Consider the following 22,041-nt stretch of genomic DNA (forward strand, 5'->3'; position numbering starts at 1 on the left):
ACCCGAACCCAAACCCAATCAACTCGGGTTTTCACCCGTTGACTTGAGTCTACTTGTCATCCCAACTTAAAAATTATTTGCTAGTCTTGGCTCACTTGTTTGGGGCTGACCACTATTATTGAAAGACTCCACTACCATTAAACATGCTCGTTGAGTATTAGGACCAATTATTCTGTGCCAGCCAACGACTTGAGAACCAATGCTCCGCATCATCTAGAAGCGCAATAGCATGAGACTCATTACCTAGTCTACTCCGCCACATTCAAGATATAAATACCTTCGTATAAGGTTATAAAGTACACAATCTCTAATCTTCACTTTTACTACCTTCGATCCTAAATCATAAATTGACTTGGGCGTTAAAGTGCTAACCATACAGATACTTTTCTTAGGTCCATCGTATTGAAGACAACTACATCGTTAAGAAGCACCGATACCTCTAGTTCAAGAAGCACCATGATCGCAACATTCGATCACAGTGTCACGTGAACATAGTACATCAGAAGCTTTGTTCCATAATAATTTTCGTAATCATCATCATTTATAGCTCCGCAACGAAACAAGGTGTATGGCATGACCTATGATATTACAATAGAAGCAAATATGTGTAATGTTAAACATTTTATTTTTTCAAGAAATGCACAATTATTTTTTCATCATTAGTAAAGTCTGCCTCTTTTCAGCACAGTCTTACCGGGGGTTGGGGGAGGGAGACAAACAGAACATGAAGTCTCCAAATTTATGTTCGTACCCTAACCCACTGATTCTACCTCGCCGTTCATCATCTTCCACAACTCACAACAACGCTGTCTATGCTCAACAACATCCTTCTCTTCTAACTCAACAACATTCTCTCAGGTAATCTCTTCTTCCTTTACTCATCTCATCAATAACCAACCTCTATAAACTCACTACTACTCCTATTCCAGGTTCGCCGTCCTCGGCGCTGGTTTCGTCGGCCTTTCTGTGGTTTGGCATTTGTTCAAGGTACTCCCATCTCTACTTTTTCTCTCTTTCATATAAATGATTCAGTGTAACTAACCCTAATGTTGGTGAGAATAAACCTTGGCCTTGCAGCAAAGTTCTAAGGAGTTGAACTTAAAAATTGATATATTTGATGAAGTGGGTATTGGGGGTGGTGCTTCTGGAATCTCTGGAGGTCTTCTTCATCCTTATTCCCCAAAAGGTACAACATTTCTCATTTTTCATCTTCAACTACTGTCTATGGATGTAATGGTTTATTTTCTTCGCATTGTTTGGAATGTCCTGAATGATCTAGTTAAGCCTCTCTGGGAGGGTTCTCAGTGTTGGAAAGAAAGCATCAAGCTTTTGAGAATTGCCGAAGAAGCTAGTCTTTCCAAAGACTGCACAATTGAAGACATGAAAGCTTTTGTGGTTAATAAAAGGTATTTTAGATTGTTTTCCACTGTCTCATCTTTGAAAATGTTTTCCTTCTTAGTTTGACTTTAGTTTCTGCCGCCCTCCTATGGAATCTTAGAGTTTCTTTACAATGCTGATGATCAGCTGACTTCAGGGGTATCTTACGACCGGCAATGGATATGAAGAACATGGCCAAGTTGAATGATGTAATCTCTCTGATTTGATACATTGTGGAAATATTGGTTATATTAAACTTGAGTTTCGTACTGATAATGGTCCGTTATGTTGTTTTTAGAATGCCAAGACTTGTTTTCCTTGCTGCAGAGTAGAAACACTTAATGATGAAGAGGCACAAGGTCTCTTACCTGGTGTATTATTACCATTTGACACAGCTTTTTTTATGCCTGAAGCGCTAAATATCAATCCTCAACACTACCTCGAGGTTTGCATGATTAGTTCTTAATTTTTCTGCTGTGTGAGTTCTTTCTTTTCCTTTTTCTTTTTTCAGGTTACCTTACCGCTGACTTTCATTCATTTTGCTAATATACTATTAGGCACTTTTTCGAGCATGTGAGAATTTAGTGAAAGAATCATCTTGTCAGGGCTCTGGGGAGAAACAACTCAGTTTACACAAAAAATCTGTCTATGGACTTTCTGAGTTTGAAGGTAATAATGCTTTGCAATTCTTTTAGGTTTTCGTTCTTTTACTCACCGTGTTGTTCTCTGAGTGTAAACATGATAACTACTTTTGGTTTTCCCTCTAAATTAGGTGGATGCAACAATTTGAATTTGGTATTTTTATGCAAGAGCAAGACGAATTAAATACTATGACGAATGAGTAGGGGGGATTGGGTAGTTAATCTCATATCGTATTGCGTAGCACTGACCCCCTAAAATGCTATAGACGTATAGCGGATTGCGATCTGTGTACAAAGTAAACATAAATGCTAAAAAATTGAAAAATACACAAGATTAAAGAGACCATCATACTTAATAGTGAAAGAACCTAAAGTATAGAGCAATAAAACTTAATCAATGAAGAAGAATATAACAAAACAGAGCTAAAAGTTAGATGGAGAACAAAACGATTGTTTGTAAGCAAGCAAATAACAGGATGAAAAATAGAACATCACCTTTAAAAGAGTTGGTTGGGACATGGGATTGAAATTTATGAGCTTAAAAAAAAGAGAACGATTTTTAATAAGAGCGTGGGGAATTTACCCTCCGAAACCCTAATAGCAGACGTGTTAGCACTTTGGAGCGGCATTAGCAGCCGCAACAACTGTGCTGACATCGGCTCGCAAGCCCAAAACACTATAGGTTTGAGCTAAGGTTAAAAGGAGTTGAAGGAGAAAATACTAACCTAACAACTAATGTTTGCCTACCTGAAAAACAAATCTATAATGGCATTGGATAGAGAAGCTCACCTCTGGTGGTTTTCTTGGAGCGAATCAACCAGAATGATAAATTCATCACCTTTGACTAGAAATTGATTGAATGAAAAGAAGCATGATAAATTCATCAGCTTTGACTAGAAATTGATTGGAATGAAAAGAAGCATGATTGAACATTGAACACAGTTTGCAAAGAGTAAAAACTATTTTATGGGAAACAAAGGAACACTCATGTTAAAGTGGAGACAATCTGGTTTTGTAAAGATGAGTTAGCCCCAACCACAATTCTAGATGCAATCCGAGCCTTGTTAAAGATTTGTTGGGCCACATGCTATTTGGTTTCCTCTATTAGGCCACCTATCATTTATATCCACACCCTAAGTCCAATAGTGTTGGGTGATAGGAACCCAAATTCAAGAGAAATAAAAATTGTATGAATAATTGAAAATAGGAACTATTACAGAAGATTAACCCCTGCAATTCCAGAGCTAAGCTCCTCAGAGAAGAAACAATTCTCTCTGCCCAAAACCTTTTGGTTCCTAACTAAAATAACTCCCCCCTTCTTTCTATCCCTATCCTTTATATAACTATCATTCCCCTCTAACAAACTAGCCACATCAGCAAATATAACATATATTTCTCTATTTGACACATTTGTTGGGCTTAGCCCCAAGCCAAGCACCTAACATTGGGCGTGAGGGGTGTGTTAAAGTGGGGACAATACTCAGCTTACAAGTTGGTTTTGTAAGGTTGAGTTAGCCCTCCCAACCACAATTCTAATAAACCAAAATCGTTTCAAGGGAAATCAAGGAAACAAACTTGATGGTAGCTATGTTAAGGAAGAGCTTCCTCAAACAGAAGCAGTCATGACTTGACAGAGGAGAAGATAGAGAGTAAAGACGAGAGGAATTATTTCGTGGAGGGCGGTAGCCGCATGGATAGGAATCATTTCCTAGACAGCTGTAGCTGCATGGATAGACGATCTGTACGAAGCCAGCATGAAAGGTAAGTAGGTATTTACTAAGGATGGAGCTATAGGTCCTTGACATAGTAACAAAGCTTTCTTCACCGGAACTGCTGTGCGGGGTGTTACTAACAAGGTGGTTGCTGCCTTGTTAGTGGAATTGAAGGACCTCTGGAAGTTAAAATCAAATTTAGAGAAGTGGTATTGTGTAGGCTGCTTCCACCAATAAAACTGTCGCACTTGGGCCTGTTTGCGGAGAGAGCACTCAGAGCAATTAGCAAGGAGACACGGGCTATTAATGGAGCTGGTTGATATGATATTGTTAACAAAGGAAAAGGATTCAATCATGCAGAGATTTGTACGTTCAGTCAATAAAGAAATTCATTTTCTGATTCAGTTTCTATAAGCACATTAGTTAAAATATTTTTTCTTAGCTTTTTTACGATAACTTTTTCTTAGTCAGATCATACATTTAATCCAAGCTCTACATTCTCAAGACTGATTAAATATGTTTCATGTCTCAGGGGAATACGACGCAGTCATCATATGCCTGGGTGCAAAAGCGAACACCCTTCCTGAGATTTCTGGGAGGCTTCCTTTAAGGACATGTAGGGGTGTAATTTTGAACATGGAACCACCTGATATTACGAGGTAAAGTTATATGTTTAGCATGCTTTCAATCTGAAAAAGTCTTTAGTTTGGTACAATTGGCGTCTCATGAAACAACTATTAGGCCGTATTACATCAAGAGTATTGTTTTCTCGGAAGGAATCTTTATTGAATACAACTTGATATTGATTGCTCTTAAGTTAATATCCCATTTAAGAATTATCTAGCCTTGTCTTCCAGGTGTTATCCTGAGCATGGACCTTCCATATTATCAGATGCATGGATAGCTGTTGAGAGCTCTCGGAGTCTAAAAGTGGGCTCAACTTGGGAGTGGAAATCTATAAATTCATCACCAGATGTTTCAATTGACGAAGCTTCAAACGCTCTTCACGAGCTCTTGCCGAAAGCATCTACTATATATCCTGGAATAAAGGATTGGGTTTTCACTGGAGCAAAAGCTGGTCTGAGGGCAATGCCTCCACTCACTCCTCTAGGATCGCTTCCACTTTTGGGTTGTATTAATGATTTGATAGGCAGAAATCATAGATGTAAGTATTGGTTATTTGGAGGGTTAGGTTCAAGAGGATTGTTATATCATGGCTGGCTAGGTAATTTGATGGCGCATGCCGCGCTTTCCTGTAATGAAGGAGTAATTCCATCCGAGTTGACTTCTTGGAAAAACATTAACCCCAAATTTTAGCATTCAACTGTAACTACTCAGAGGACATCATAGTTTTGCAGTATATTGAAAAATATATTTTTCTTGGCGCCTTTCTGTTAAAATTATGGTTAATTCAACTATATGAATTAACCAAATTTATCATGTAAATTGAACTAATTATCCGTTCAATTGAATTAACCATACTTTTGCACATGATTAATCAGGTGTCACATAGGTGTATGAAAAAAGGGCAGCCACAAACATTTTTCTAAAATAAACTAGGATCAGGCATCTAAATTGTGACTTTATTAAGTCAAATCGACACATTGAATCGTGATGAACAAAAATAGCATGTAAAAACTGCATATAAATTTTATTGCTTTATAAAGCTTAAACATAGTGTTTTCTAACCTTTCGATTTTATTTACAGCATTTCCTTTGCTTCTGCAAATAGCCATCTATGTTATTACAAAACCTAATTAACCTATGCTAAGTGTCAATGTGATTATCACATCCTTGTAAAAATGGGATTGGGAGTATATAAGATCTATCATATTTTTACTCAAATTTCGGAAGAACAAAAAATGTTGGACAACAAAAAAGAGGATAAATTAATTTCAAGCCAGAGGTATCCGACCACATCTTCATGAGCAGCCTAAGCTAGCCAGTTGTTTATACAAATATGAATCGGCTCTTTTCTTCCACTGTTAAATATTTTTTTAGACTGTGTAGTGTTGTTGCATGGTTTCAACGTCAAGACCCTTCAACTTGACAACTGATTCAACGTGTCCCTTGAGTGTGTGTAGCTCTCTTAGCCTGCAAAATTCAATGAAACGACGAAACATCAGCGCATGCTCTTGTAAAAATGTTTGCAGAAACTATCTAAGTAGCATCTTTCCAACACCAAAGAAATTGCTAGTTAGTTTTGGAGTTGTTTCTGTAACAGGTTATGGTATAGATGCATTATTTTGAAGCCAACTTGTCAATACTCACCTAGCATTCTCAGCACGTCTCTTAGCTTGTTCAGCCATTTCAGAGTGGTCATGGTGGTGACCGTGCTTCGGGGCCTCATGGGATTGAAGGCCGTGCATTGTGCGCTGAGCCGTTGCCCACTGAGCCTCCCTCTCATCTTTCCCGTAGTCCTTCTTTGTTGTGAATGCAGTCTGCATCATCACACCAACAATATATTGTGAATAAAATAGCAAAATGATATTTGTCGCCAGAGTGTATCAAGAAATCATAACGAAATCTCGCATCGGCTATTTCACACAGCATACCATCTTCGTATATAAAGGCCACAGACACATAAATAGAATAAAAAAGAAAGCTTTAATCTTTATATAATGGTGATATTTGTTTTAGACCTTGTTTTGGAGCATGTTGTCCCAGGCACTGCCCGTGAGTCCCATGCGGATAAGAAACTTGAGGATGTCGAGAGGAATGTACGTAATGATGCTGTAGATCCAGATAACTCCAGCCCATTCCCATCCAACTCCATTGATTCTAGCAAAGTCCCAGTGTGCATACACAGCAATGACAGTTGCCACCTAGGTTGATAGCATTTGAATGCCAAAGTTAAAACCAAATGTGTGATGGAAACATTTTGGTTAAGAAAATAACAGTGTTTGATGGAAAGAAATGTTAACTAACCAATTGTGCAGCAATGAAGGCTCCAAGAAGCATCAAACCGGGACGCTCGACAAATGACCAGCTCCTTGACCTGGTAACAAAGATAAGTGCCTGACTAATGATACTCACTTGGAGGTAGAGAGCTGAGTTAAGATGTTCCTCGCTGTCTGCAATTGAGCGGACACCGAAAGTTTCCTGAAAAGACAACATGTTTATTGGTTTCATTTTGTTATGGAACTTGTTTCCTTTAGTGTTGGGTTTTCATGAGCTACTTACTGTGAAGAAATTGGTGTCATGAACTATAAAGAAGAAAGCTGCACTCATGATGGCCATATATGTTCCAAGAACGACTCCGGTGGCGAAGATTTCCTTAAGCTTCCATGAGTCAGGAACAGGAGATGGCTTCACCCTGTCCTTGGAGATGGTCATGATGGTCCCGTCATTCAAAATGGCGATGATCAAAACCATGAAAGGAGAAAAGTCAAACTGCCATATTAGAGCAATGAGCAAGAACCCAAGAACGATTCGGATTGTGATGGAAACTGCATAGATTGTGTAGTTCTTCATCCTTTGGAAGATGGCCCTACTTGTCAACACAGCACTCACGATCACACTCAATCCTGGCTCTGTCAAGACAATGTCTGAGGCACTCCTTGCGGCATCAGTTGCATCAGCGACTGCAATACCAATGTCTGCCTTCTTCAATGCTGGTGCGTCATTTACACCATCTCCGGTCATACCACAAATGTGCTTCCTATCCTGTAACCTCTTGACAATCTCGTACTTGTGCTCTGCATGCCACATGTCAAAGGTTTTTGTTAGCCAATTTTCATGTTTTTTAAAAAAGGTTCGTGGATCGTGACCATAAATTTGGTCCCAACATAATTTTTTTCATGTTTTTGCAATGTGAATGACTGCAATTTAAAACTTCACTTATTTTCTGAGTTAGAGTGCTCGGTATCGGCTTAAATTAATGTCATTACCAGGGAAAACTCCAGCAAATCCATCAGCCTTCTCAATGAGCTCATCAATTGGAATTGTTGCAATAGATGCATCCTTGCATTGGCCAAGAAGGGAGGAAGAAGGGTACATGTTGGTTCCCATTCCAAGTCTGCGACCGGTTTCTATTCCAATGGCAAGTTGGTCACCAGTGATCATCTTAACATTAACACCGAGGTCAAGAGCGCGGCGAATTGTCTCAGCACTGTCATGCCTTGGAGGGTCAAAGAGGGGTAGGAGACCCAAGAAGACCCATGGTTCTCCTGCACTCTCCTTGGTCTTTTCTGAAACAGTCTGCAAAAAAAAAAAAAGGTAATCATGTGCATTTGTTGGAAAATTTATTAATTATGCTTAGAAATAAAATCACAGCCAGTCATATTTAGACTCTTTATTCACCTGGAAACCAACAGCCAAGGAACGTAGCCCACGCTCAGCATACCCATCGATGGTTTTGTGTGCCCTTTTCAAAGTCTCTCCCTTAAGTTCACAGAGCTCAATAATCTGATACATATAAATAAGTAGTTAAATATATTATGATATGCACTGTTATGTTATTATTTTTCAAGGAATAATTTGAATGCTATAATCAGGACATTTGATCCATTCGCTTACTTGCTCAGGAGCACCTTTGCTGCTTCTGTGCCAGTTACCACTTTGGTCGATGAAGGTAATAGCTGTGCGCTTGTCCACAGGATTAAATGGCAAGAAATGCACTTCGGTAATTCCAGCTCTCGCCTAACATGTCATAGTAATAAGCCAATTACAATGATATTTCATACAAGAATGTAAATCATAATAAATAACAAGTACCTCCTTGGGATCACCCAACATATTCACAATTGATGCATCAATGGCATCCTGGTTTTCAATTCTTGAAGCTCTTGCAGCATATAGGACAACACTGTCCTTGTCCATGTTAGCTGGGAAAACCTGCATTGATAAACAATTATGTAAGTTCATATTTGTTGATGTTATCTTTTATGTGAGTCACAAACCTCAATCAAGTTCTTGTCCACGGAAAGCTTGTTAAGAGTGAGAGTTCCAGTTTTGTCACTGCAGAGAACATCCATTCCTGCCATTTCTTCAATGGCTGTCATTCTCTTGGTGATAGCTCCTTGCTGAGAAAGGCGGTGAGATCCAATAGCCATGGTCACAGACAAGACAGTTGGCATGGCAATTGGGATACCTCCAATGAGAAGCACCAACAAGTTGTCAATACCATCTCTGTAAGCTCTATTCTGGATTGGGTACATCACAAGGAGCTCAATAATCATTCCCACACCAATTGAGCAGATACAGAAGTTACCAATGGATGTCAACACCTGATGCAAAGCAATCAAATTAGTATTCATAGATTAGTCTAAATTTGGATCATATGACACGAAAAACCGGACATGACATTGACACATCCATAATAATTTGAGAAAATAGATTAACTGAATGTAATCATATGTATCGATGTCATATAAATTGGTCCGTGTCTGACACCGGACACACATTAAAAGATATCATCACATATATGTATGTACCTTTTGAAAGTGACCAACATTGTTGGTGCTGTCAACAAGGTGTGCAGCTTTACCAAAGAAGGTGTGTACACCAGTGGCAATGACAATACCCTCAATTTCACCTTGTTTGCAAGTTGAGCCAGAGAAGACCTCTTGCCCTGGCATCCTTGTTACCGGCAAAGACTCGCCAGTGAGGGCAGACTGGTCAATCTTTAAGGGATCTCCTTCCAAGAGACGGGCATCGGCTGGGACAATGTCACCCAACTTGATACTGATGATATCTCCTGGTACCAAAATTTCAGCTTCTTGCTCACTCCATTTTCCATCTCTCAAGATCTACAAAATTAAAATTGGGTGAGTTTGAGATGCAGCATTTCCGGCATTATTTTCGTCAATGAAACTCATGATAAGCAAATGTTACCTTGGTTTTGGGGGCAAGACCAGCCATCAAAGCAGCTGCAGCATTTCCCGCATTGTTTTCCTCAATGAAACTAATGGTTGAGTTAATGACAAGCAACACCACAATACCAATGAAATCTTGCCAATCCGGTGGCTTTCCCTGTTATGCATACAAGTCATTATCCGAGAATAAATTAAACATGATCACAAGTGTTGCTGTCGGACACAGACACATACACACGTATTTTTTTTAGAGGTATCGATACGAAACATTTGTAAATAATGAAAGACATACATACCCCTCCATTGGCCAATACAATGGCCATGATAGCAGCGGCCTCCATAACCCATGATAATGGATTCCACATGAAACCTAAAAACTTGAGGAGTTTGCTTTCTGTTTTCTCCTCTAGTTTGTTTGGTCCGAAAATCTGGAGCCTCTTCTCTCCTTCCTCGGACGAGAGACCCTCTTTTGTACATTTTAGCTGCTGAAAAACTTCATCAATTGGAATGTTTTCCTACACATGCAACAACAACTTGTTATCATTCATTATAAACAAACCAAATGATATATATTAAACAAAATCCAGAATACTATTTATATTGCTTACAAGGTCAACATTCTCGTTCTTCAGATCCTCGAATGAAATATCTGAAGTCATGATGAAAGAAAATAAGCTAAATTTATTTATTTATTTAATAAATTTTTATTAAGATTTTTCTATCTCTCCACGTCTCTACCCACCCATAAAACAACAGGTAGAGAGAAATGGAGAGAATAAGGAAAAAACAGAAAAGAATATATAGAGATGATGAAGCAATGAAATTTGCTACACAAAAAAGGATGATAGAAACCAAAGACTATGGTTTCTTGGTATTATAGGCTGTTGGAGTAACCATTGATACCACGTGTTTGCTATTTCATGTTCCTCGCCCTTTGTTTTGTTAGTTAAACTTTGTTTGGCTTTTTGTGGTTTACCAAACTCCTCGGAATTTCGTGGGGTCTTTAATATGACATGCAAGCATGCACGTACGAAAATAACTCAACAACATCTCCTTGTTTATTTGACGTAGTTTTTATTTTTGTGAATAGGAGAAGAGAGAGGGAAAATAATATACAAAAATAAAATTTAAAGGATTTAAAATAATTTAAGGATTTATTTTTATTTAAAATGTTTATAAATTAAAAAAAACATAAAATAAATTATTATGGTTGCAATAGAAAAGACAAAAATGTAAGTAATTATAGTTGTTGTCTCATATATCAATTTTATATTAAGTTGTCAATGGCTTGATCTTAATTTCAATATAAACATTCTTTAAAGAGATATGAATTAGAACTTCAAAATCTTCCATTCTACACTTCATTTCTATCATTCCCATGATGAATCACAAAGGCCTTATACAATATAAATAACTAAAAAAATATTATACAAAATAATAAATACAAACTTAAAGAAAAAAAATAATTACCTAATTTCTATTATGAAGATAAAATTATTATTGTAAGTGTGATTGACGTAGAATTTATGATGTAAATAAGAAAAATATTTTTTTATAGAAACACTTTTAATAGCTAAGGTGTGTGTATATATATATATATATATATATATATATATATATATATATATATATATATATATATATATATATATATATATATATATATATATATATATATATACTCTAGGTCTTAAATATTTTTTTTAATAATAATTTTCATTTGGAGGCTTTTTGATAATATTAATTGAATACATTATTATTATTATTATTATTATTATTATTATTATTATTATTATTATTATTATTATTATTATTATTATTTATAATAATGGTAGTTGTAGATTCTATTTGCCTCACTTACTGCAGAAGTACTGCTTAGGTATCTACTCTGTACTTCTTAGGTATCTAATTTATATTGATTAAATCGAGATTAGGAAGGATCCAATCTTATTCAAAGAATTAATTCACCGATGTGATCACATATGTCCCTAACATATACCAATATCATTGTTGTAACATGCATCATTAATAATTATTTGTGCATTGCTAACTTCTTTAGTAGCTTGAGTGGCTTTAATATATATTTTTTCCAAATGTCTCTTTGTTCCATTTACTAAATTATAAGAGATATCAACTTAGCGGGTAAAATAAACATAAGATAACCAGCGACACCCGTATTCTAAGCATCAATAATCAATTGTCTACAACTATCATCTAGAGTCCAAGACTTCAGAAGTTTGAATTATCTAGCTGAATTAAACCTACCTTTGTCAAAATGGAGAAGAATATGGTAATGATCTGAGTAATTATTGATCAAAGTGGAGCAATTGACAATGTTTCAATTATCTAGACAATTCTGATTTCAAATAGCTATGTCAAGCCTAACAAAAGAGTAAGCATCACTTTTTCTCCCCTTGTTCCAAGTGTAATATCTACCAACAGTATCAAGATGCATAAGTTCATTTTGATTTGTCCAACTAAGAAACTCATCATTAAAAAGTTTGTTTGGAGGACATCTACTAAATTTCTCATGAGAATCAATACCTGCATTGAAATCATCTATCATGCACCGAGAGCCAATATTGATATGTTCAAGATTGATAAGCTCATTCCGTAATTGTCTTCGAATCACATGGGAGTTTCTTACATGTACAGTTGCAATAAATAATTTAGTTTGATAAACTTTTATAGAAAAAGTTACATGTTGTTCAAAAAAACTCAACATTGAAGGATTCATATTTGTTACACAAAAAGCTCATATACTTATATCATAATCTTTTCTAAAACTTAATGAAAATACAATCATTTGAAGGTGGAGAAAAACACAAGAAAGGGGGGATTGAATTGTGTTCTTTATCAATTAAAATTCTCTTTGTTTTTTCTTTAACGTCTTTTCTTTCACTTAATCATCTATTGGATTATGTTTTAATGTTGCAGAAGCATGAAGATGTAGAACTACATAACCAATAAGATGTTCATTTTAACTTCTAAAGGATATCAAAACTTCTGACTGCTCAGTGCAGTTCTGGAGATTAAATCTTGGAAGTTCTACGTTAAAATGACACGTGCAGAAAGTAAAAGACACATCCATATTTATCCTGGTTCACCTTGTAACTAAGGCTACCTCCAGTCCACCTTCTTCAAGTGATTTTCCTCTCAACAGAGGTCTTAATCCACTATAACCAAATCATGATTACAACTGCACGATCCTCCGCCGTGACTATCCATCATGCACAACAAACTGTTGTGACTAACCATATGGACAACAAACCGTTCAGTGATCTTCGTGAGATATAACGTCCATTGACTCAAGAACCATGCACAAGCTACCCGCAAGTGACTAACCCCTAGTTGACTGAACCGTTCAGTGACCCCAGCAGGATATAACATTCATCACACTAGTAACATACACAGTTACCTGCGGTGACTAACTCCTGCACAACCAACTGCTGTGACTACCTTCTGATAATGAACCATTCAGGGATCCCAACAGGATATAACGTTCATCAATCTTCTGGATATAATAGGTATGCTTCTTAATCAAGCAAACGGTCTCCTATTCTCAAAACGTATGTTTACGACTCACTGACTAGTAGTCACTTCTAGAGCCTAAACATTCTATCAGAATTTTCCTAAGATATAACACACTATGAGCAACAAATCTGTGTTTTACAATTAATAACAAGAACAATACATAGTCTTGTAGTCTTCTATTCCTGAACTTCCGGATGATATCTTCTTCATTTTCTGATAAGCATATTAAGAGACAACGCTCTTGTGTTGAATGCTTCTTGTCATCATCTTCATCTTCAAATCTTCTAAAGCTGATTTAGAGCAACAACTCCATTGTTGATTGCTTCTGATTTGATCTTCACCTCTTAAGCAGATTTAGAGCAACAACTCTACGTTGAATTCTCCTTGTGGTTTGGTCTTCTCTTATATGAGTAAGGAGATTAAAGCTCCAACTCTTGAAATTAATTCCTTCTTGTAAGACCGTCTTCTTCTCATCTACTTAAGCAGATATGGAGCATCAACTCTCATCTTGATTGCTTCTCGTGAGTAGATCTTCATATTTTTCTTGACTACTGATCATAAAGCTTGTTACATCTGATAACACATTTAATGATCATAAGCAATCATGAAACACTTTTTCGAGCAACAACTCAGTGTAATCAGTTTCTCAAGTCATTCACTATGAACAATGTATAAACTGACCAGGTATTACTGAACTTCTAATAACTCCAGTTGAGGATACTGCTTAACAGCAGAGATTAGAGATTTCTTCTTTGCTTATATTAGACATATGGTTAGTGTATCATAACACAATGGATTATCACATACTAATTATGTGTTGCCTCTTGTGGAACTTCTGATGCATGGTTTCATGAAGATACTTATCTGTTTTTATGCTCAGCTTCTTTTATTGATTTCTTCTCAGGATCTCTCTTTTTATGCTTTCTGTAGATGTATCCTAGATACATATTCTGATGCTTACTCTGGATGCATACTCAGATGCATTCAAGAATACATACCTTCGAGTCTGAAGTTTGATCTATTTATAGAGCTTGGTATGTTACTGTTGGAATCTAGTCGTTTGAGATTTGTTTGAATATTGCTTTTAATGCTTCGTCTATATTGAGCCTTTTGTGACAAGTGTTGTTATAGGAAGAACCTTATATTTAACTTGATGATTATAGTGGATGGCGTGTTTCTTTTGGTTAAGCTTGTCTTTCCAATGTGTTGCATGTGGGTTGCTTCTTCTTTCAACCTTGGGAGTTGTTCCTTTTAAATGCTGCAACTGTTTTGCATATGATGATGTTTCTAACGAATCTCCCTTAGATTCTAAGCTCTTTATATTTTACTCAATTTGTATGCTGAGCTGTAGATTCTTTATTGGTTCACAAGTGACTCTTTTGTCGTTTGCGTTTTGAATATCGATGCCTTGTTTCTTCAGAACTTTTGATCTTTCTACATGCGTGATCTTCTGGTCTCAACCAAAGCTTCTTATAGTTGTGTGCTCTTTCTAAATAAGCTTGTTTTCCATCTTTGCTTGTTTGCTTCTTTATCTGCTGTCTTTGACAGTTTGGTATGCTCTTGATCAGAACATCATATGATTGATGTTTCAGCTTTGCTAATCTTCTGATTGTTTGATTCTTCATGTATTCTTTCATATCTGAGCCAGTTTTTGATGTACTTGTTGTATTCTTTTTCTGATGAATCCTGTATAAGATTTATAACATAGTATCTGCACACTAAATGAAACCATTAGTAATAAAATTGTTACTCACAAAATATATGTTTGTTATCATCAAAACTAGATTCTGAACATAGATTCTCAATCTTGTTCTAACAATCTCCCCCTTTTTGATTATGATAAAAACCATGTATTTTGATGGAACAATTTTATGAGAGAATAATAGTTAAGCAAGTAAACTTCATCTCATTTTTCATGTTCAATCAAGAAACTTTAATTTTCATCAAAAATATACTATTCTTTCTCCCCCTTTTTGTCATAGAAAGCGTTTAAGATGGTAGGATCAGACTTAGAAATAATTTCTCCCCCTGAGATATATACTCTCCCCTTGAACTAGATTGTCCTATTAATTCTGCTCCCCCTGAAATAGATTCTCATGATACATAGGTTAAAAGTGTATTTAGAAATCTTATTAGAACATGTTATGTTTTCAGAATTTATCTTTTAATTTCACTTTTATATGTTTGTTTATTAGAGTTCAAACATTTTGGCAAAGAACATAAAAAAGTTAAGCATAAATAAAAAGTTAATCAAAACACATTTTTTCAATAAAGATTAACACAAATAATTAAAAGCTACACATGAGAAAGCTACAGACATCTTAAGCATAGAATGGTTCTAATTCTTCTTCCAGGAGAATGTCATCATTGTCCTCACATTCTGCGTTCCGGATAATCTGAAATAATTCAGCGGATACAAACAGAGCGGATAGAATTCTTCCGTAAGGAATTTGAAAGCTATGGCCACATCCAAAGGCAGTGAGAGATTCTTTAATATGAAAGAAGATAATCTTTGGAAGATGCAGTGGTTGGCCATTTTCGAGTTTATAAATGAGAAAGTGATCTCTATTTGATAGGATTTGGTGAAAGTTTCCTCTAGGAGTTATGTTGGACAAAACAAACCTAAAAAGAGACTGTCTGAAGGGAGTCAGAAACGCAGCATTGTTAAAAAACCGAGTCACCTCTCTATTCAGATAGTTTGAGGTATTCCAACCATCCAACTCTTCTAAGTCTAGGGCAGAGGGATTTGGCTCAAAACCGATTAAATCAGGAATGACTTCTGCTGTGATGATAAGAGGAATGCCAAGAATGTTAGCATATATACTGAGGTGATCATCACTGATGGATGCATTTACCTAGAGGGTCTTTACTAGATTTGTAAAGATGGGTCCGTGAAGAAGAACAACATACTTGTAGCAGCCTTGAGCTACAAGAAGTTCTGCCAAATGCTGATTAATTGCAGCCAAACCTATGAATTTTTCTTTGAGAATGGTGAGGCTAGGTTGGACATCCATTTTGAAGAAGGAAGTCGGTTGAAGAGGAGTAGGAGATGGGTTTGAGAAGGAAGTTTATTGGATTGAGAAGAACTGGTGAAGAGATGAAGGCTAAAGAGTATATTAGGAAGTATAAATAATGGTAGAGGAAATTTTGAAAAAGGAACCCCTAGTTAGACCTAATAATTGTTTGCAATTGATGATCCTGACGGTTGGGAGGAGGTAGCGTGGTACGAAGAGATTTGGAATAGATACCTAGGACATAGGACTAAAAGCTACGCCGACTCCTCCGTTTAGAAAAATATTTGAACACATGTTCAGGATCCAAGGGTTTTGCGTGTATGAACCATCAAGGGTTAGAATTTAATCGCCAAAGGTTTTAAAAACTCATAAATACTGAAAACTTTAAACACCTTTTAAAATACAGCTAATCCTTTTATGCCTAGTTTTCTAGAAATTATGTGAGATCAGAACTTCTGATAAACTTAAGAGATCTTCATCATTATTATTCTTGTCTATAATATTTAGGTGTTTTAGCAAAACAACATATCTAGTTAACTTTCTTTTCAAAACAAATTTGATGAGAACAACTTATATCAGACATTTTGGTAAGATGATAAAGAGGTGTTAGCCATTTATGATGATACAATTGTGAGCATGTAGGAGTAGATATGCTAAGATCAAAGAGATAGATTTTTAGAGACAACTAATAAATATGTAGTAATTAATGTTAGAAACAGAGATGCAGCACATGCATGGATGATGACAGATAGTAGATTAGGTAGTAATTAAACTAAGTATACAGAAGAAATCTATGTACATAATCAATAAACTCATTTTGAAGTTTGTAGAATGATAAAAGAGAGAGTTTTAGAAAAATATGACCGTATTGGGTTATAAGCCTTCCTTATTGTTTTTGTCTGAGCTTGAGAATCTTCTAAAGAAGGGGTTCTGTATTTCTCTACTTCTGATCTTTATCTTGAAGTGTCTCCATTTCTTGATCTTGATCTTAACTGAATGGACTCGATCAATTTGACTTGAGTCAACTTTGTTTGTTTATCTCCTGATTGAATGTCTTCATTTAAGAAAATATTCTGCCATTCCCTGCTTTAGAAACTTCGTTCTCACAATGTCTTCTTCTTTAGATTAGATTCTGATGAGTTGAAGTTGACTGTCTTGGCATTGATCAGCTATGTTTGACAATCCTTGATCTTGAATGTCTTCAAATATTACAATTCAGTACACATTCCTATTTCCGATGTCTTGAGCTGTTTGAGAGGATTGATGTTTATCCATAAAACTCCTTTAACATCTTCTGATTATACTGAGTGTTTGAGTTTGACTTTGATTTCAACTCGGCGTGGTTCTTCTTCTTCTAGATCTCTCTACACGGTAAAGTGTTTGATCTTGAGATCAATACAGAGCCATGCTCTAATACCAATTGAAGGTGGAGAAAAACACAAGAAAGGGGGGATTGAATTGTGTTCTTTATCAATTAAAATTCCCTTTCTTTTTCTTTAACGTATTTTCTTTCACTTAATCATCTATTGGATTATGGTTTAATGTTGCAGAAGCATGAAGATGTAGAATTGCATAACCAATAAGATGTTCATTTTAATTTCTAAAGGATATCATAACTTCTGACTTTCTCGGTACACTTCTACAGATTAAATCTTGGAAGTTCTACGTTAAAATGACATGTGCAGAAAGTAAAAGACACATTCATTTTTATCCTGGACACCTTCTAACTAAGGCTACCTCCAGTCCACCTTCTTCAGGTGATTTTCCTCTCAACAGAGGTCTTAATCCATTATAATCAAATCATGATTACAACTGCATGATCCTCCGTCGTGACTAACCATCCTGCACAACCAACTGCTGTGACTAACCATATGGACAACGACCCGTTCAGTGATCTCCTCGAGATATAACATCCATTGAGTCAGGAACCCTGCACAAGCTACCCGCAAGTGACTAACCCCTAGTTGACTGAACCGTTCAGTAATCCCAGCAGGATATAACGTTCATCACACTAGTAACATGCACAGTTACCTACTGTGATTAATTCCTGCACAGCTAACAGCTGTGACTAACTTCCGATAATGAACCATTCAAGGATCCCGGTAGGATATAACGTTCATCTATCTTCTGGAGATAATAGGTGTGTTTCTTAATCAAGCAGATGGTCTCCTATTCTCAAAACGTATGTTTATGACTCACTGACTAGTAGTCACTTCTGGAGCCTAAACATTCTATCAGAAGTTTCCTAAGATATAACACACTATGAGAAACAACTCTATGTGTTTTACAATTAATAACAAGAACAATACATAGTCTTGTAGTCTTATATTCTTGAACTTCTGGATGAGATCTTCTTCATTTTCTAATAAGCATATTAAGAGACAATGCTCATATGTTTAATGCTTCTTGTCATGATCTTCATCTTCAACTCTTCTTAAGCTGATTCATAGCAACAACTCTATTGTTGATTGCTTATTATTTTATCTTCATCTCTTAAGCAGATTTAGAGCAACAACTCTACGTTGAATGCGCCTTGTGGTTTGGTCTTCTCTTATCTGAGTAAGGAGATTAAAGCTTCAGCTCTTGAAATTAATTCCTTCTTATAAGACAATCTCATTCTCATCTACCTAAGCAGATATGGAGCATCAACTCTCATCTTGATTTCTTCTCGTGAGTAGATCTTCATCTTCTTCTTGATTACTGATCATAAAGCTTGTTACAGCCTATAACACATTTAATGATCATAAGCAAACATGAAACACTTTTTCGAGAAACAACTCAGTGTAATCAGTTTCTCAAGTCATCCACTGTGAACAATGTATTAACTGACCAGGTATTAGTGAACTTCTAATAACTCCAGTTGAGGATACTGCTTAACAGCAGAGATTTCTTCTTTGCTTATATTAGGCATATAGTTAGTGTATCACAACACATTATAATATCACATACTAAGTATGTGTTGCCTCATGTGGAACTTCTGATGCATGGTTTCATGAAGATACTTATCTGCCTTTCATGCTCAGCTTCTTTTACTGATTTCTTCTCAGGATCTATCTTTTTCTGCTCTTTGTAGATGTATCCTAGATACATATTCTGATGCTTACTCTAGATGCATACTCAAATGCATGCAAGAATACATACTTTCAAGTCTGAAGTTTGATCTATTTATAGAGCTTGGTATGTTACCATTGGAATTTAGCCGTTTGAGATTTGTTTGAATATTGCTTTTAATGCTTCTTCTAGATTGAGTCTTTTGTGACAAGTGTTGTTCTCGGAAGAATATTATCTTTAGCTTGATGATTATAGTGGATGGCGTGTTTCTTTTGGTTAAGGTTGTCTTTCCAATGCGCTGCATGTGGGTTACTTCTTCTTTCAACCTTGGGAGTTGTTCCTTTTAAATGTTGCAACTGTTTTGCATGTGATGATGTTTCTAACGAATATTCCTTAGATTCTAAGATCTTTATATTTTACTCAATTTGTATGCTGAGTTGTAGGTTCTTCATTGGTTCGCAAGTGACTCTTTTGTCGTTTGTTTTTTGAATGTCACTGCGCTGTGTCTTTAGAACTTCTGATCTTTCTACGTGCGTGATCTTCTGGTCTCAACCAAAGCTTCTTATAGTTGCGTGCTCTTTCTAAATAAGCTAATTTTCCATCTTTTCTTGTTTGCTTCTTTATCTGTTGTCTTTGATTGTTTGGTATGTTCTGGATCATAACATCTGATGATTGATGTTTCGACTTTGTTAATCTTCTGAGTATTTGATTCTTCATGTATTCTTTCATATCTGAGCCAGTTTCTTATTTATTTATTGTATTCTTTTTTTGATGAATCCTATATAAGATTTATAACATAGTATCTGCACACTAAATGAAACCATTAGTAATAAAATTGTTACTCACAAAATATATGTTTGTTATCATCCAAACTAGATTCTGAACATAGATTCTCTATCTTGTCCTAACATCATTCACTTAATTTTTATAAACATACACTCTTTGAATGTTAAATCATTAGTTTATTAGGCTCTTATAATTTCTTTTTTAAATTGGTTAAGTTTTTTTGTTAGATATTATTATATTGCTAAATTTGTACACAGTAATACCCCATATTTCCCATTTATTAATTTAATTAAAATTTAAATTAATTATTTGGATTACTCTATATTTTAATTGGATTAAATTGAAGAAATTGAAAAATAACGTTATTGGGCCATAGTTGTGGTTAGTAAAAAGGAGGTGTTAAGTTTTAGGTCTTACTAAAGTTGGATTTTATTTTCATAAATCAAGGAATTAAAGAAAAAAGAGGAAATAAGAAGCAAAAAAGAGAAGAGCAAAAGAGGAAAAAAAAGAAGAACGTGAAAGAGCTTTGTTTCATACCCCAAAATTTTCCCATCACATTTTTATGCTCAAGCTCATCCAGGTATCAACAGCTCAAGATCTAAGTGGATGCACACTCTTCTAAACAAACAACCCATAACTAGGGTTTTTGCTTCTCTTCAAGAAAAAATCAAGTTCTAACAATTCAGGTGGACCTCATAACCTCTCATATGCCTCAAAGGATCTTCATGCCAATTTTCAAGCTCTGATTCAAAAGATTGCTCACCCAATGGCCCAAACGATCAATAATCGACTAGTTGACCTAAAAGTCAAACTATGGTCAAACCACAGTCAAAACTTATGATTTTTGGTCAACATCTTAATTTTCAAGTATCATTCATCATTTGATCAAGAATTGATCATGATTCATCAAGGAAAGTTCAGAAATCAACAAAACCTAAAGTTTCTAAATTAGGGTTTTTGACTTAAAGTCAACTGAACTTTGACCAGCCATAACTTCCACATGGAACATCAGAAATTTCCCATCCAAAGCTCAATTTGAAGGAAATTGAATTATCTACAACTTTGACTCTCCCAAGCCAGGTCCAAAAATGCACCGTATGGGAGATATGAGCAAAAACATTACAGGTCCTTCTAGAAGGTCGCAAAAAGCAGTTTTTTGTCAGGAGCCATATCATCAAGATAAAGTCTCCAAATGCAAAAAAGTTTCCAAAGTGGCTTATACAGGACATCTTGAGCTTTCCAAAAAGTCCTAGAACATCTCCATATGATAAAAATTGAATGAGTTATGGCTTGCACGAGTTGGGCAGTTTTTGAGAAAATGCATAAATTGCAAAGTGGAGAAGTTTGAGATTTTGAACTATTGGGCCAAACTTTTGGAATTCAAACGTATCCATGGGAAAAATAAATATTCTTGAGCCAATTATTTTATTTTTATAACACTTATTTTTATTTAGGTGAATTTTATTCATTTAAGTATTAATAAGTCACATAAAAATATGAAATAATTGAATTAAATCATGAGATTTATTTTCCAATCGTATCAAGTGATCCAAATATCATATATCTCCTTAAAAGTTCAAGGCCTGATTGGCATTATATTGGACTCAAAAAACTAGTTTTAGAAAGATTTGTATACAAATTTCTAATCAAATATTTCACCATGATCATAAGAGATTTGTTTGAAGATTGTTAACCTAACTTTTTCTATTATATATACTGAGAAAACACAGAAAATTGGAGGACGAAAAACAGGGGTTGGCAGCCTTAAGAACACCTTTCAAAATTCTTTGAAAAATCAAGCAAACTAGGGCATGAGCAAGAACGAATTCTATGAGGATTCAAGGCCATCTATTTGTCTCAATCAACTTCTGAGATATTATAAGGTAAGATAGGATCAGAATGTAAGTGGAATCACGTTCATAACTTGCATCTCATGTTCTTCATATGGTGTTCATGGTTTATTTTTGTAGGCTTTATGTTCTTCTGTTTTAATCAAAACTAACCACGTACATGAGTTCATGCTAATGTTTAGAACAGGTTGCAATCATCGCGAGTGAGATTTGGTGTGTAAACGAGCCATCACCATTGTTAGGGCACTATGGAGTTTCTT

At 35.6% G+C, this 22,041-nt stretch overlaps 2 protein-coding genes across 3 annotated transcripts; one reads left to right on the plus strand and one right to left on the minus strand.

Annotated features, from left to right (window-relative positions):
* The first annotated feature begins 603 nt into the window (after positions 1 to 603).
* LOC131642583 (uncharacterized) lies at positions 604 to 5,102 on the plus strand. 2 transcript variants are annotated; one of them, XM_058912818.1, is made up of 9 exons: positions 606 to 858; positions 930 to 987; positions 1,078 to 1,186; positions 1,280 to 1,406; positions 1,535 to 1,586; positions 1,676 to 1,822; positions 1,935 to 2,046; positions 4,263 to 4,389; positions 4,588 to 5,102. In XM_058912818.1, exons 1-9 carry the CDS (start codon positions 611 to 613, stop codon positions 5,045 to 5,047), a joined length of 1,440 nt encoding a protein of 479 aa, XP_058768801.1. In that variant the 5' UTR covers positions 606 to 610; the 3' UTR covers positions 5,048 to 5,102. The 2 variants fall into 2 exon arrangements, with proteins under 2 accessions (XP_058768800.1, XP_058768801.1); XM_058912817.1 differs by having other exon boundaries at positions 604 to 858; positions 1,078 to 1,406.
* A 253-nt stretch (positions 5,103 to 5,355) lies between these two features.
* On the minus strand, positions 5,356 to 10,369 carry LOC131642582 (ATPase 8, plasma membrane-type). Its single transcript, XM_058912816.1, has 14 exons — positions 10,155 to 10,369; positions 9,843 to 10,061; positions 9,566 to 9,703; positions 9,166 to 9,480; positions 8,632 to 8,958; positions 8,447 to 8,566; positions 8,249 to 8,371; positions 8,033 to 8,137; positions 7,621 to 7,930; positions 6,914 to 7,428; positions 6,659 to 6,832; positions 6,373 to 6,555; positions 6,002 to 6,171; positions 5,356 to 5,824 (listed from the first exon to the last, which is right to left on the minus strand). The coding sequence occupies exons 1-14, from the start codon at positions 10,203 to 10,205 to the stop codon at positions 5,728 to 5,730; spliced, it is 2,847 nt and encodes a 948-aa protein (XP_058768799.1). The 5' UTR covers positions 10,206 to 10,369; the 3' UTR covers positions 5,356 to 5,727.
* Between the last annotated feature and the right edge of the window lie 11,672 nt (positions 10,370 to 22,041).

The sequence above is a fragment of the Vicia villosa genome, unplaced genomic scaffold, assembly GCF_029867415.1.
Source record: "Vicia villosa cultivar HV-30 ecotype Madison, WI unplaced genomic scaffold, Vvil1.0 ctg.005349F_1_1, whole genome shotgun sequence".
Taxonomy (NCBI): Eukaryota; Viridiplantae; Streptophyta; class Magnoliopsida; order Fabales; family Fabaceae; genus Vicia; species Vicia villosa.